A 15070-nucleotide genomic window follows, 5' to 3' on the forward strand; every position below is an offset into this window, starting at 1 on the left:
ATGTTAGTGTAAAAGTCTTTCATATTATACAAAGAAAAATAAAACAAAATAAAAGTCAACTACACCAATTGATTTCAAAACAATGTTTATTCAAAACTCATACAACCATGTGGAAATGGGTAAACTTTTGAAAAACTAAATGATTAATTTTATGTAAAAACTACACACGTTATTATTTGTAACTGATATTGTGTTTTCAAGCGAATGACAAATGCACGTGATTTCAATGCCTGCCCACAGAGGGCGCTGCTTAGCTCATAAAAATCTAGATACATTAAAGTGATTCCTAAAAATGATAATTCTGTCATCATTTACTCACTCAAATGTTGTTACAAACCTGTATAAATTTCTTTATTCTGATGAACATGAAGGAAGATATTTTGTGGAATGTTTGAATCCAAACTGATCATGAGCCCCATTCACTTCCATAGTAGGAAAAATACTACTATGGTAGTGAATGGGGCTCATGAATTGTTTGATTACAAACATTTCTCAAAACATCTTCCTTCATGTTCATCAAAACAAAATAATTTGGTTTGTAACAACATGAGAGTGAGTAAATGATGGCTGAATTTTAATTTTTCTGTAAACTATCTCTTTAAAACTACATTTTTTATTAGTTTAACAAAGCACTCAAGTTCACAAAAGGGTGCATATATAATTTAATATAGGAATAAACTGTGCTAAACACTTTGGAAAAATTGCATAGTTGAAATGAATAAAAACACAATAATACAAAAATGTTTATGGACACTCTTGGCAAAAAACTTTAGATGGCAACATTAAACTATTGATGAAAGAGCAAAATTATATCATAATAAGATATTAACTTTTAAAGTCAAAGTCTAATAATGCCACCGAGTAAGCGGCAAAATAATAATATACATTTTCAGTCATTTTCCCATTTTCAGATAATAAAACACAAAGATTTTTTTACGAATTACATTAGTATTATAACTTCAGTCAGTTAAAATATAGCATCACATTTTATTATTGAGGTATGTAAATAAGATTCAATAAAGTTAGCAAAGTCTATGTTTTATCATTAGATGCACCATTATTTAGAGTTTAATTCAGTCAGCATAACAAAGGCACTTAAAACAAACAAACAAAACCATTATTTCCTTTAAATGGGGCAGGAGTGTTGGAAATTCGTGCACAGAGTGTTCTTATCTCTTCTCACGTAGATGTTTCCGATATCAGTTTCCCTTCTTCGGTCCTGAAAACTTGAGACTGAAAGCATAACAGAAAAAGTTGAGAGAGAGGGGAAAGAAACACAGATTTACTATGTAGCTAAAGCATGAAAACACAGTGCAGAATATAATATAACTTAGTGTTATGTATATCCAGCTCACATTAATATAAGTCTGTGTATACTCACTCACAGGACACAAAAAGCAATGAAATGCATTCTTACAATATTGACGTAAAAAGTGCATTCACACTATTTTGTGGGATTAAAGTGAAATAATGCTTTAGTTATTTGTTAGTGTGCTCACAGGCATTGTGCAAAACCACCTCTGATAACCTGTTCTGGTTGATGTCAGCATGTGCCCTAAAAAAAAACTGAATCTTGTTTGAAGGTCTGTACAGAACACACATAATGTGTTTAGCAAGCTAAACTGGAAAAACAATGAGAATAACCAGCCAATCACAACTAATGGGTTTTTAATGCCCAATGACAGACAGGGTGTTTCATATCTAAATCCTAGATTATATTTTTTACAAATAGAAAAAAATCCTTAGATAAATATTACATTGAATGCACTGAGATTTAAGGTAACCTATATGAATGAAACAAATTACATTTGTAGCTTTGTGCCTATATACTGTAAAATATATGTTATTGCATCAACAACATAATATGTTTTATGTTACTTTTATTCATCAATTTGAGTTCAGCAACTTATTTTTATAAATTATATAAAATCACTATAGTTAAAAAATGTTGAAATGACTTTCACAGCCTGTAAACTCAACTTAAAAATTTAAGGCAACAACAAAAATGTTTTACAGTCCATACCAGCTCTTCCATTTGCTCTACAAGATTTTATCTATTATGTTAACTCAAGACTCACATTTTTATACTCGCTTTAATTGATTAAAATTTAAATATAGGATCTACATAAGATATTATAGGATTGCCATTGAGAATAACATACAAATACGACCAAATAAAATAAAGGCACTTAATAGACTTTAAAGGTTTGTGTGTTTTATTTATATCTTATGCAAAATTCATGTGAACTGTGACCTGCATGCTATTATTATTTTTATTGTTCTTCAATCTACTGAGATGAATGAGTTGAATTCTGTAGGTTTGTGAAATTGTTTAATACAAGCGCACACACACACACAGTAAATGTAATATATGAAACAGAAACTCACTTCTCTATTCCATGTTTATTGTTAACCTCAAGAAAAGAGGTCACTATAAGAAATCAGCCATCAGTAGCTGGACTTTATCACATACTATTTACAATATTGATCATAGTGTCAAAGACAGATTTAACAGAGGCTGTACTTTATGATATTTCAGCTTTATAAAACCTTATGACTATTTCTACAATTATGACAATCAAATCTTAACTGGACATGTGCAGTGGTTTGAATTTTAACATGCAATCACCTTCAGCCCAAGTTATAAATATCTAGTCACCAATAGACAAAAAAAAACATTATCTTCAGTTTACATGATTTCCCAGAATGCACTTCTGTTTGTTTTATTCACTAAAATGATTTCATTCATGAAGATAAATCAGGTTTTTTTCTGGGCCATGTTCTGACATACAACCATGTGCTTGTCAATAATCATCATACAAATCTCCCATAAACAAACATGAAAGATTGACATAATGGTTAGCATTGCACACAGGTGTTTTGTGTCAGAATATGGCTTATAATAAATTCTCCCATCCTCAAACACACACACACACACCTGTACATCTATATAACATATATCACCACATAAACATACACACAATCAATGTAGCTGCCTGAAGCCCTTGGCTCATTCATTTTAGACAACATGATGCTTTTAAAACTAAAACTTAATATAATGCCTATTTCAAAGTTTTAGGAAACTAAAATGCTACAATTTTATAATATCTATCCACAATGCGATATTACCGAATTAAATGGTGGCTACTTAGCCTTTGCTGTGGCATATGTGATCAGGTTTGTAGGGCCAGGAATGTTCATTAAGAAAAAAAGTCAATTATGAGTTTACATTTATGAAAAAGTCACATTTTTTCCAATAAAAAGCAGCCTTGGTGGCTTCTAAAAAAAACAAGTAAAAAACACAAAAGAAAACCCTTATTGAATTTTCGCAGCCATGTTTCTTCATTTAAAACATTAACGAAACCAACACACTTCATCAACCAGCAGTTTAGTATTTAGTATTAGTATTTAGCAGCGCTAAACCAAGTCCTTTTTATGAAGATACAATACATAACATGCATTCTAACCCTTTAAAGCAATAAAAACTTCACTTCACCCAACCAAGACTATACATTTCCCCAATCTATATAACATGTGTTCTCTCACCTTCCCATCCACCACACACAAAAAGTGCTTCATAAACTAAATTCAAATTTTCATTTTATATCAGCATGTGCTCTCAAAGTGTGTGGGGATTTACTGAGATCAGTTTTGGCATATTTGTATCAAATCTTTGCACAGAATCATTTGTACAATACATACAATATATTGACAAAACTTGATTTCTTTTTTGCATAATAAAAAAAGATATAATATTTTGATATTATTTACAGTCTAAGAACTATATATATTAACATTGGTACTACCATTCAGTCACAAGTTGATAGAGAAAGGCACAGCATTAACCATTTGTTGGTTAAGCAAAACTAGATCCCCTTAGAAAAAAGACAGGCGTGCAGTATGCACATGTGGGAGAAACAGACTTTAAGTGTTGATATTTTGGTTAAGGAAAACTTAATAAATATCTGAGTTAGTTAACTTATATAACGGATGTGAAACGTGCCTCTCTCTGGATGATCTGATTTTTATAACATCCCAAAATCACTGAAACTATAATCTAAAAACATCAGCAGTGCCATTGCCACTAACATTTATACCACAATTAATGAGGTATTGCCGTGTTTGACTACCATATTCTGCAACTGTAAACATGGTGGACATTCACATAGACTTTCAGCATTGTTTTCTATTTTTGGCAAAGAGCTTTAGTTTTATACTTTTATCAGCAGCAGATAAATCTCACTCTTTGAATTGATATTAAAAGTTACAATTTTTATACCAAGGGCTGTCAAAAGATCAATCGCGATTAATTGCATACAAAATAAAAGTTTGTTTTTGCATAATATATGCGTTTTCACCGTGTGTAATTAATTTGTGTATATAAATACACACACACACACACATGCATTAAAAAACATTTACATGTGTATACATTCATATATAGATTTATTTAGATTTTGATATATATATGTAAAAATACATAAATAATATTTTACTTAAATTATACATATATGTGTATTTGTATATACATAATAATTAAACACAATACACACACAAATATATTATACAAAAACACTTTTATTTTGTATGCGATTAATCTGTTGACAGCCCTATTTATACCTTTATTATGTATTACCGTATGTAAAAAAAAATGCATTAAATTACATTTTACATAAATAAAACCACATAATAAAGATTTTTAGCATTTTGTGCGATTTTCATGGCAATTAACCACATTTCCTCACAAAATTTGCATTAATGGCACAACGCAAAATTTATTTCCATACAATGTTGGGTCAAAAAAAGGACAAATTCAACCCACTGAGTTGTAATTGAACCTATGCTGGGTTGTTTTAACTTAATGTTGGGTTAAATTTAAACATTTACTAAAGTTTAATTCAACCCAACAGTGAGATTTGTCCCAACGTTGGGTTAAAATTAACCCAAAATTTTGAGAGTGTATGTAAAATAATATTTCTTATTTTTCTCTCATCTTTTTATGTTTTATGCCCTGCACTGTAATAGAAATGTCTGTAGAAATGACAGTATTACTGTCAGCTGTTTGCCAGCAACTTACAGTAGATTTAAATTGATGTTATTTCCTGGCAAAAGTTTGTTCATAGTTAAAAAAAAGACATAAACAAGTCTTTGTCTTCACAGAATTAAACTAAAATAACAGCCTCATGGCATGCAAAGCATTCTAGGAACCAGAAATCCTCATTAACCTTTTTCTGTTTCAGATTTAAGTTCCTAGAATGCTTTGCATGAGGCTGTTATTTTAGTTTTATTCTGTAAAGACAAAGACTTGTTAATGTTAAATGTTTATTTATTTAAACAAACTGTCAAACAGTTGCATAACTACAGCAACATTTTTACAGTGTACATTTTGAGATGTACTTGATGGGTGTCGTAACATCCACTCCTTAGCTTTTAAGTCAAACCAGCCCACAAATGACAACACGTTTTTCTACTCGGTAACAGACTGATGACGAAAAACTCTCCCTAAAGACCACAGCACAGCAAAGCTGTCTGACAGGAAAATGCTGTTTAAGGCAAACAGGGAGAGGAGATGAACCACAGGTGTGATAAATGTTTTTGCCATGATAAAAATCATCTTTAACGTAACCTTAATCTACATCTCTCTTGTTTGTGCTTTTAAAAAAAAAAAAAGAGCCGACTGCCATGTTCATGAACTAACTAGCTTGTGAACACTTGAGGAACTTCTGACAACCCCCTGATAATTCAACTATATGAGAAAACAGCATCAGAACGGCAGAAACCACAACCCCACGGCAGCAGACAGATAAAGACGACAGACGTGAAGAGAGTTAAGACTCCAGGAAAAGAAGTAAAGAGCAATTAACGGGAATTAAGCAAGCAGGAAGGAAATGCAGAAGGGGACACAGAAAAGATGCCGGCAGATGGCTCGATTTATTTCACTTCACCAACACTGACTTTGGGAGGAAAGCTTCCAGCTCCGAGTTGCCTCCTTTGCTGTGGTCGGATGAAGTCGGGCTGGTGCTGGAGGCGCTGGTGTTTGGTTTGGGGAGACTGTACATGTAGACGGCTCCTATGACCAATCCCGCGCCCAGCGTGAAGATCAAGTCCACGTGGAAACCAAAGAGGTAGACGGACGTAATAGTGGACACAATGATGGAAAAAGAGGTGGCGAAGCCCTTGAGAATATTGTCCGCGTATTTTACGACTACGGCCACCAGGAGGCCGCCGAATGCCTGGTTGAAAATAACTCCCCACACCAGTGGCGTGTAGCCAAACAGGAAGCCTTTCTCAGCGACCGCTTCCCCGTCGTTCCACCACAGCCCCAGCAGACCCAAAGCGGTTCCGAAGATTCCGAGCTGGATGTTTCGCAACCATACAGAGGCCGAGCTACCCTTTAAGATCTTCTCAAAATAAACGCCGGCAAACCCAGAAGATAAGCAGGAGATCACCACCGACACCAGGCCTTTGAAATAGTTCTGGTTGGGGCTGGTCAAAGCCTCCTTGTGTTTGCCGCTTTCTTGGTCCACCTGGACGATCGCCACGCCGGCGAACAGCAGCACCAGAGAGATCCACTGGATCTTAGAAAGGCTTTTACGCAACATGAGTACAGAAAACAATGCTGTGGTCAAGATCTTCAGCTGATATGTCACCTACAGGAAAAGATAAAGGAAAACATATAACAATATTGTCCTGAATATTTAACAAAAATGTTTCATAGAAATGGCTCTCAATAAACAAGGTCATATTATATTTGAGCTCTACACTGCAAAAAATTATTTTCAAGAAAAAAATTCTTAAAAAATATCAAAAAATTATTAAATTAAAACGACCCAAGAAAATAACATAAAATTTTCTTACCCCATTGGCAGATTTTTTTGCTTGTTTTATGTACAAAATCACAGTCACTCAAATTTGATATTTTTGATCTAAAAACTAGACTTTAACTAGATCTTAATTTAAGAATTATTTTCTTGAAAATCATTTTTTGCAGTGTAGACAGTGTAGTCAACCAAACCATACACCCGCAAAAATGCCAAATTCATGTAAACAAGTTTACTTGGACTTAAGCAAAGTGATAAACTATAGTTAATAAAATATTAATAGGCTAGTGTTTTTTCTAAATGAGATGGACAGCCTAGGCTAATTGTTATTAAATCCAGTTATTAAATTCACCTTTTATGAAAGTATTTTGTTTAATAAAAGACAAAAGTTGGTCTTCAAAAATTATTTTTCCAAAATGTACACTGTGAAAAGAGGGGTTGTCTTATATCCTGGAAAATACAGTTAATACACTTAAGTTTTTTATTGACAATTATGTAACTTTTTATTGCTATGCATTGCTCTATAGGTGTACCTGTGTTTAACAGTGATAAACAGTGTGTGAAGAACTACATTTTTACATTTCAGATTCACCTGGAACCGATTTATTTATTGAACTATATATCGAATCTATTTAGCAAAACATTTAGCTTTCGACATCATCACAACTATGATCACATTATCGTAACCTAAACTCTACATTATAAATGAGGCAAGAAAACAACGTGAAAGATGTGGCATACTAACCTGAAATGTGGCTGCTGGTAAATTGGAAATGGCCACATACTGTAGATTGTTTTGTAAAGTGTAGATGAGGGATGGAACGGCCAACTTCAGTGTGTCCGAATACTGTACAACTATAGAGTCGTAAAGTAACATTACAAAGGTCTTTACATTACCTGAGGACCACAGAAAAAAAAAAAACACAAAATAAATGTAAGTTAGATAGGACAGTATTGAGACTCCTAGACGCAGTTTAGGTTAAACCGGTACGAGGCCTTAGTTATAGTAGGATATTGAAGTAGTTTTCAAAAAAAAACATTACTGGTGTGCATCTTGAGACAAAACAATTACACTGATTTATGTTAAGATATATCAGGTCAACATGTTTTTTAAAATAAGGCAGCTCAAACATGCATTTTAGTCTGGGACTAGGATAAGCCCTGTCTGGGAAACCATGCCCTAAAGAATAATTATTAAAAGTTGTCTCTTCAGCACTGTAAATGAGTCAAATCTACTTTAACAAGGTAAAATATTGCAAGACACATCCTCAGTTTGCTGTTATAAAACATTATAATAAAAACTATTAACAAAGATAGTTATCAACAACAATGGAGGAGCTAAGATGCAAACGCTGCTAAACGTCACCTCTGGCAAAAATTTGATATAATGATATTAACTGAATGCTCTCAGCATGTATTATACGTTTATCAAATAGTTTCACTTCAAATCGGTTTAATCTTGGCATCAGGCCATTCAGAAATACCGGTGTGTTGCCAGAATCCATTAAGATTGCATATGAGCTTTTCAAATATTTTGCAATGCAATATAGCGCATATAGTTCAATACAAGTTTCTAAAAATAGTTGATACTGTTTATGGCCAATCTTTGCATTCGGTAATCTTTATTGTCATTGTGTGAACAAAGATTCATTCATTCATTTATTCAAATTTATGAGATAAAGGCAGCTATACTTTATGATAGTTTCAGTCATACAGTGTGCTAGTTTCATGTAGATCTGTTCTCACATTAAATTAATTGAGAAACCAGAGTCACACCTTTCTGTTTCATTATGAACAATTATTTTGACATTGCAGTTCTACGGTACAATTACATTGGTGCTGGGCGATATTCATGTCTTTGTAATTTTGGGATGAATTGCAGTACAGAGTAATATCTCTGAAAAAGTTTAATAAATGTTTACATGGAAGTTTCATGCGAAACGTCAAAAACACCATTATTAACACAATGCATGATGGTAATGAAACTTAAAAGACAATATACAGCTGCACAATATTAAAGCTTTTGGGCAAAAAAGGAGGAACATATCTGACCACACCAATCTAGACTATATTGTCTCATCCCATGTCCCACTGGGGAAGAAAACTGTTTACCAAAAAAAAAATATTATCAAAACTCGATATAGTGCCCAGCTCTACATTTATGTTTTAATCATTAACCTTTAATTAGGTCTAAACTATGCTCAGAGAAAACAAGGAAAGAGAAATCGAACACACCTTTTTGTTGTAGCAGGATTATAATCAGGCAGGTGAAAACTTTGAGAACTTCTGCCATAACCACAGCTGATGTGGTAAAGAAATGATCCCCCGGTAACGTCCGCACATAACGGATGCTGAGGATGAGCGATGCATTCTGAATCACCAGAATTGCCAAACTGATGTACTTCAAATTCCTGTTAACTACATGGGACACAAGCAAAAGAGAAGACTTTTATTTAGCACTTTTCACAATGAATATCATTTCAAAGTTGCTTTACAGAAAATGCACGTCTCTACATTTCAAAACCAGTTAACACACTAACAGCACTACGCTTTTTATTTAAGTCTATAGGGCAAGATTGAGTTTAAATTGAGAAAAAAAGTTCTAATTTATTCTTCAACAACACAATACTAATGTTTTTACATCTGTAGTTCATAAGTGAATATTTGATGGTTTTTACATTGCTGTTGGGTGACTTTATGGCACTCCTGAGGTTTGCTTTTGTTGGAATTCAACAGACACGGGACTGAAATGGTCACAACACATGTAGAAATGATGATTAAAGGCAAAACTAAAGTGGTCTGTTCATTTTTTCGACGGCTTTATATTAACCCATCAAAGTTGTATGGATTATGGATGGATGCTTCAAAAACTTGGTGCAAGTTAGAAAGAGCAAGGATATTATTTAATTTAACTCAGCCTGTGTTCAGCTGAAGAAAAATCATATACATGCAAAATGACATGAGTAAATTATGGGCTAATTTGCTTTTTTGGGTGAAATACTAGTTTATAAACATTTTCTGTAATTTGCAGAATTTTACAAATATTGCCAGAAAATTGAAAGTTACTGTTGTAATGTCAATGTTTAAATAGGAGTTATTTGGTGCAATGTGTTCCTCCTAATATAGAAACTTTCTATAGAAAAGCATGCTAATAGAAATTTTTAGAGAAGGAATTATTACCAATTATTTTGGTAAAAAAATCATAATCACAATTATTTAACACGATTACTCAGTAACTTTGAAAACAAGCAATTATTTAACCTTTTTATTAAGTAAATGTCGCAATAGGTTACATGTTAAAGTGTGTGGTGCCTTACAAACACACCGGTCCAGCAGCACGCATTTTATATTTTAATTGCACAATAATTGTTTTGCCTCGATTATCTTGCTTTTGTAAATGTTTGAATCAAAAATTAAAAATGATTAATTGCATTTAAGTAAAGATTTGGGGAGTGAAATGATAAATCATCCAATAGAGGAATTTAAGTTATTTCTGCTCATTAATGTGATGCAACACTTATAGACGGTTATTTCAATATCACAGTTCTCGTGAATTTAGTTTTAAGTTTTCAGAGCACAACTCAAAACATTTCAGGCACAAAAAGTCAAGCAAAATTGCATTACAGCAACTTTACACTCTTCTGAAAGAATCTAGTGAACGTTTAGCTCATTTCCAACACACCCACAAAAGCTGACGGCAGTCGTGTGTTTGCTCAAGACAGAGGCGACACCCATGTGCACAGAAGCTTCATTCATTCACATAAGTGCATGGTGTAAAGCAATTTTCCTGTCAAACAGGCTGACCAGGATATAGGCTGTTTATTTAATCCGTTGCATTTCATTGGCCATCGGGATAACTTCTTATAGCAGTCAAACAAGAATGTTTCATCATTTTTGAAATGATATTGGACTGGGACACGGTTACAGAAAAAATTAGGAAGATGCTTATAAATCAAAATAAACATTCACTCACTGATGAAAGAAAAAAGAATTTTATGGTTCTTCGTGTGAATAGAGAGTCACTAATGAATATCAACTAACCGTGGCAGATTTTACATAAAGTGTGAGAGAGAAACCTTGAACAATACAAACACATTGCGAACGAAAGAAGTGACCTTGTTTGGCCGGTTTTTAGTCTTTTGTCATCTGTAAGATTTGAAAATACACTCAATGCAGTCCCACCCATTCCATTTCTATTCTGCCAATAGCACGGCATCACATTTTGGCTGGTTAATAATAATGATCTATGAAAGCAACATGCATTTACTTTATACACTTTCAAAGTATAAACTATAACAGTTTGATTTTATTTATTTTTTTGGTCTCTGAGCTCTGTATTTACGAAAATGCACCATGGCACTTTGATATGCCATGATGCAGAATTTACAAGCATATTACAAGTAGGCATGGGCCGGTTACCGGTTTCAAGGTATACCGAGGTTTAAAACAGTCAAGGTTTCAAAACCACTAAAATGTTCTGTGATACCGTCTCCAAGGTATGAGCTGTGCTTATACAAAATTCATTAAATCATGAAGTCATGTGATTGATTTGATGTTTACATTTAATATACATTACGAAAATATTATATATGTTTTGAAAGCATATTATAATTTAAAGGCTTAATTGTACCTGGCATTTGAAAATAACACATTTTAGTGTTGCAATGGCAATACCGTAACACCGTGAAACCGTGGTATTTTTGCTAAAGGTTATCATACCGCAAGAATCTTATACCGGCCCATGCTTAATTACAAGACACACATGCATTCATACAAGACAGTAGCATATTCATATACCTTGGTATTTGTGGTATTTGGCACCATGTCCAACAAAAATGGCAACAACATGATTGTGTTAGTAGTAGTAGTGCCACATTTACTAACGTTATCATTATATATACTTGCTGTATGTCTCATGGCTTGATATTTACATGGCACTCTAATATGAATATGCTAAGCTATCGAATTAAGGTTGTAACTATGGTTACCAAAAGTATTATTTCTACTATGATCAGGAAACCAGTCCAAGCAACACTTTACTAACGGAACAGGATATAAATAGACGTATATGATATCACAAAAATAATGAAAGTATGTATCTTTTACCTTCACTCTGTCTGCGGGACAACGTTTTATCCTCATTGCGTCTGTCTGGACTTTCTCTGTCTGCTGCCATTCTCCTCGAACATGGACCCGATTCTTCCCTCACAAACCCGCTCTGTACCGCCCCTGCTCACTCGATCTGTGATGATTACACAGATAAATTAAACTTTCCATCAAACGGCTCACGGCCACAGTAAATAACGTGCGAGAGTTCAGCGGATTCGGGGGAAAACTGTTGACGTCCCCACAGCACGATCATTTTCCTGGTAGCGTCCGTCAGCGCAGCTAGCGACCAATCACAAGCGCTGTTACTGTCAGTGAGTGGAATGACCAATCACAAGCGCTTTTACTCTTACTGAGAGCAGCGACCAATCACAGCATTTGCTGACTTCTTCAGGGTTTAATTTCTTTGTGACTTGGTGAAAATGCATTGGTGCCATCTGATGGCGGAAATGATTAAGTGCAATTACAAAAGTTTCATAGAAACTACGGTAAAAGGATGTTTTATTGACACTGTACAATGTTGGTATATACATTTAACAGTATAAATTAATATTTTCTGTTTCTTAGTTTCCACAAATAAAACTCTATTCCCAGCTCAAATCGCTACATGCTGTTATGTGTATTTATATATATTTTATTTACACGCATTTTTATATTTTATGTTTCACCACTGCTTTTGCATCTGCCAATCAAACATAAAAAGAAATCCAGAAAAAACTTCTATTATAAACTTTATAATATTAGTTTATCAAACCACGTGTTTTAATTATAGGCTATACCTTAGTTCGTTTATAATAATTATATGACAATTCATTATAAATATTATTATAAAGAGCTAAAAATTATGTCATTTAAAATGTTTGTTTGTTTTTTGCTCTCAACTTCTTTCATTTCATTGTCAATTTTAAAGACTGTTAGTTTGAAATATATATTCCAATATGGCAAAAAAATACATTTCATTGGCCAAAAATATATTTTAAATATATGCTAAATGCATTTTTTTCCAGTAGCGCCTCACTGCAGAACACGACATCCAGGGGGCGGGGTTGGATTTAGATCCAGGGGCGGTTTTACCGAGATGGTCCTCACTGCGGAACACAACATCCAGAGGGCGGAGTTGGATCTAGATCCAACTCCTCCCACTTTATATACTTTGTTCCGCCAAATGAACCAGTATATTTGCGTTGTTGCAGCCCGCAATTAGTTGCAACCTGTGGTCGCCAACGTTTGCTCTTATCAATTTAAGTGTACGTTTGATTAATAATATAGTTGAGAAAGATTAATAATTTAGAAAGTATCACAGTTAGGTGTAAGGAGAGGTACGGACACGTTCCCGACAGTTTGATATCACTGAAGGGATTTATTTGTGCATTATCCCACTTATTACACAGCTATTACTATACGAGAAAATATAAAAACAAATTTATTTGATATCTTTTATTAGCCAATTTAAAAAAAAGTAAACCATCTACGAGGGAAAACTGTTCCCTAATGGCTGTAAGCAAAGACGCGTTAAAACAAGTTCAAAGTCCATACAAGATAAACATTCAAATAATTAATTTCTTAATAACATGCCATAGCCTATATATTTTACTAATTATGCATATTTATACTGTATTCATTCATAGGTCTTAAACTGCATGGTAAGATTACTCGTAGTAGGCTTACCCAAAATGTTTTACTCCAAAACATTATAGCAAAAAAATTACATTTCACCCCAAAGGCACTACTTTTATTGTAGTCATAAGTAAAGTTATTTTTTTATGTCAAAATAATAACTTAATTTAGTTGCAACTTAATGCGGAAATGGTAACGCAGCAACACGTGTATGACGTGTCTTGTGGTAAAACTTCCGACCAATGAGATCTCTGGTTCGGGATCCAGCTCCGCCCCTGGATCTAAATGCAACCCCGCCCCCTGGATGTCGTGTTCTGCAGTGAGGCGCTACTGGTTTTACCACAAGGCTGCGTTACCATTTCCGCATTTAGTCGTAACTAAATTAAGTTATTATTTTGACATAATAACTAACTTCACTTATGACTACAATAAAAGTAGTGCCTTTAGGGTGAAATGTAAGTTTTTTGCTATAATGTTTTGGAGTAAAACATTTCGGGTAAGCCTACTACGAGTAATCTTACCACATGCAGTTTAAGACCTATTAATGGATACAGTATTAATATGCATAATTATTAAGATATATAGGCTATGGCATGTTATTTAGAAATTAATAAATTGAATGTTTATCTTGTATGGACTTTGAACTTGTTTTAACGTCTTTGCTTACAGCCATTAGGAAACAGGTTTACTTTTTTTTTTAAATTTTCTAATAAAAGATATCAAATAAATAAGTTTATATATTTACTCGTATAGGAATAGCTGTGTAATAAGTGGGGTAATGTACAAATAAATCCCTTCAGTGATATCAAACTGTCGGGAACGTGTCCTTACCTCCCCTTACACCTAACTGTGATACTTTCTAAATTATGAATCTTTCTCAACTATATTATTAATCAAACGTACACTTAAATTAATAAGAGCAAACGTTGGTGACCACAGGTTGCAACTAATTGCGGGCTGCAACAACGCAAATATACTGGTTCATTTGGCGGAACAAAGTATATAAAGTGGGAGGAGTTGGATCTAGATCCAACCCCGCCCCCTGGATGTTGTGTTCCGCAGTGAGGACCATCTCTTTTTTTTAGAAAGTAAAGCTCAATTAAATATTTCTGAATTTGAAAATATATTTTGTTGTTAACATATATTTTAAAATGTATTTCAGGGGCAACAAATACATTTCTAATTTTACAACCCATACAGCAAATTATTTATTATTTTTCATTGCAAAAATATAAAAGTTTTTACAAATGGTATAAAGTTTTAAAGTATAAAATGTATAAAATATAAATACAGCAAATACCCAAACAATAAAATATATTTTTTTTCAAAATATATCTTTCAAAATATACAAAAAATGACAAAAAAATATTTGTACTGAAATATATTTTGAAATATGTTTACAAAAATGTATTCTTAACCAATATATTTTTTTGTATATTTTGAAATATATTTAAAATTACATTTGAAAATATATATATTTTTGCTGTATGGGTTTGTAGTTCACAAACTAAATACTGAAATCATAA

The 15070-nt window shown here is 33.2% G+C and overlaps 1 protein-coding gene across 1 annotated transcript; it reads right to left on the minus strand.

The window, feature by feature from the left end:
- Positions 1 to 68: 68 nt before the first annotated feature.
- Positions 69 to 12218, minus strand: slc35a2 (solute carrier family 35 member 2). Its single transcript, XM_065270277.2, has 5 exons — positions 11928 to 12218; positions 9057 to 9239; positions 7567 to 7718; positions 5956 to 6650; positions 69 to 1233 (listed from the first exon to the last, which is right to left on the minus strand). Exons 1-5 carry the CDS (start codon positions 11995 to 11997, stop codon positions 1200 to 1202), a joined length of 1134 nt encoding a protein of 377 aa, XP_065126349.2. The 5' UTR covers positions 11998 to 12218; the 3' UTR covers positions 69 to 1199.
- Between the last annotated feature and the right edge of the window lie 2852 nt (positions 12219 to 15070).

The sequence above is a fragment of the Paramisgurnus dabryanus genome, chromosome 11, assembly GCF_030506205.2.
Source record: "Paramisgurnus dabryanus chromosome 11, PD_genome_1.1, whole genome shotgun sequence".
NCBI classification, from domain to species: domain Eukaryota; kingdom Metazoa; phylum Chordata; class Actinopteri; order Cypriniformes; family Cobitidae; genus Paramisgurnus; species Paramisgurnus dabryanus.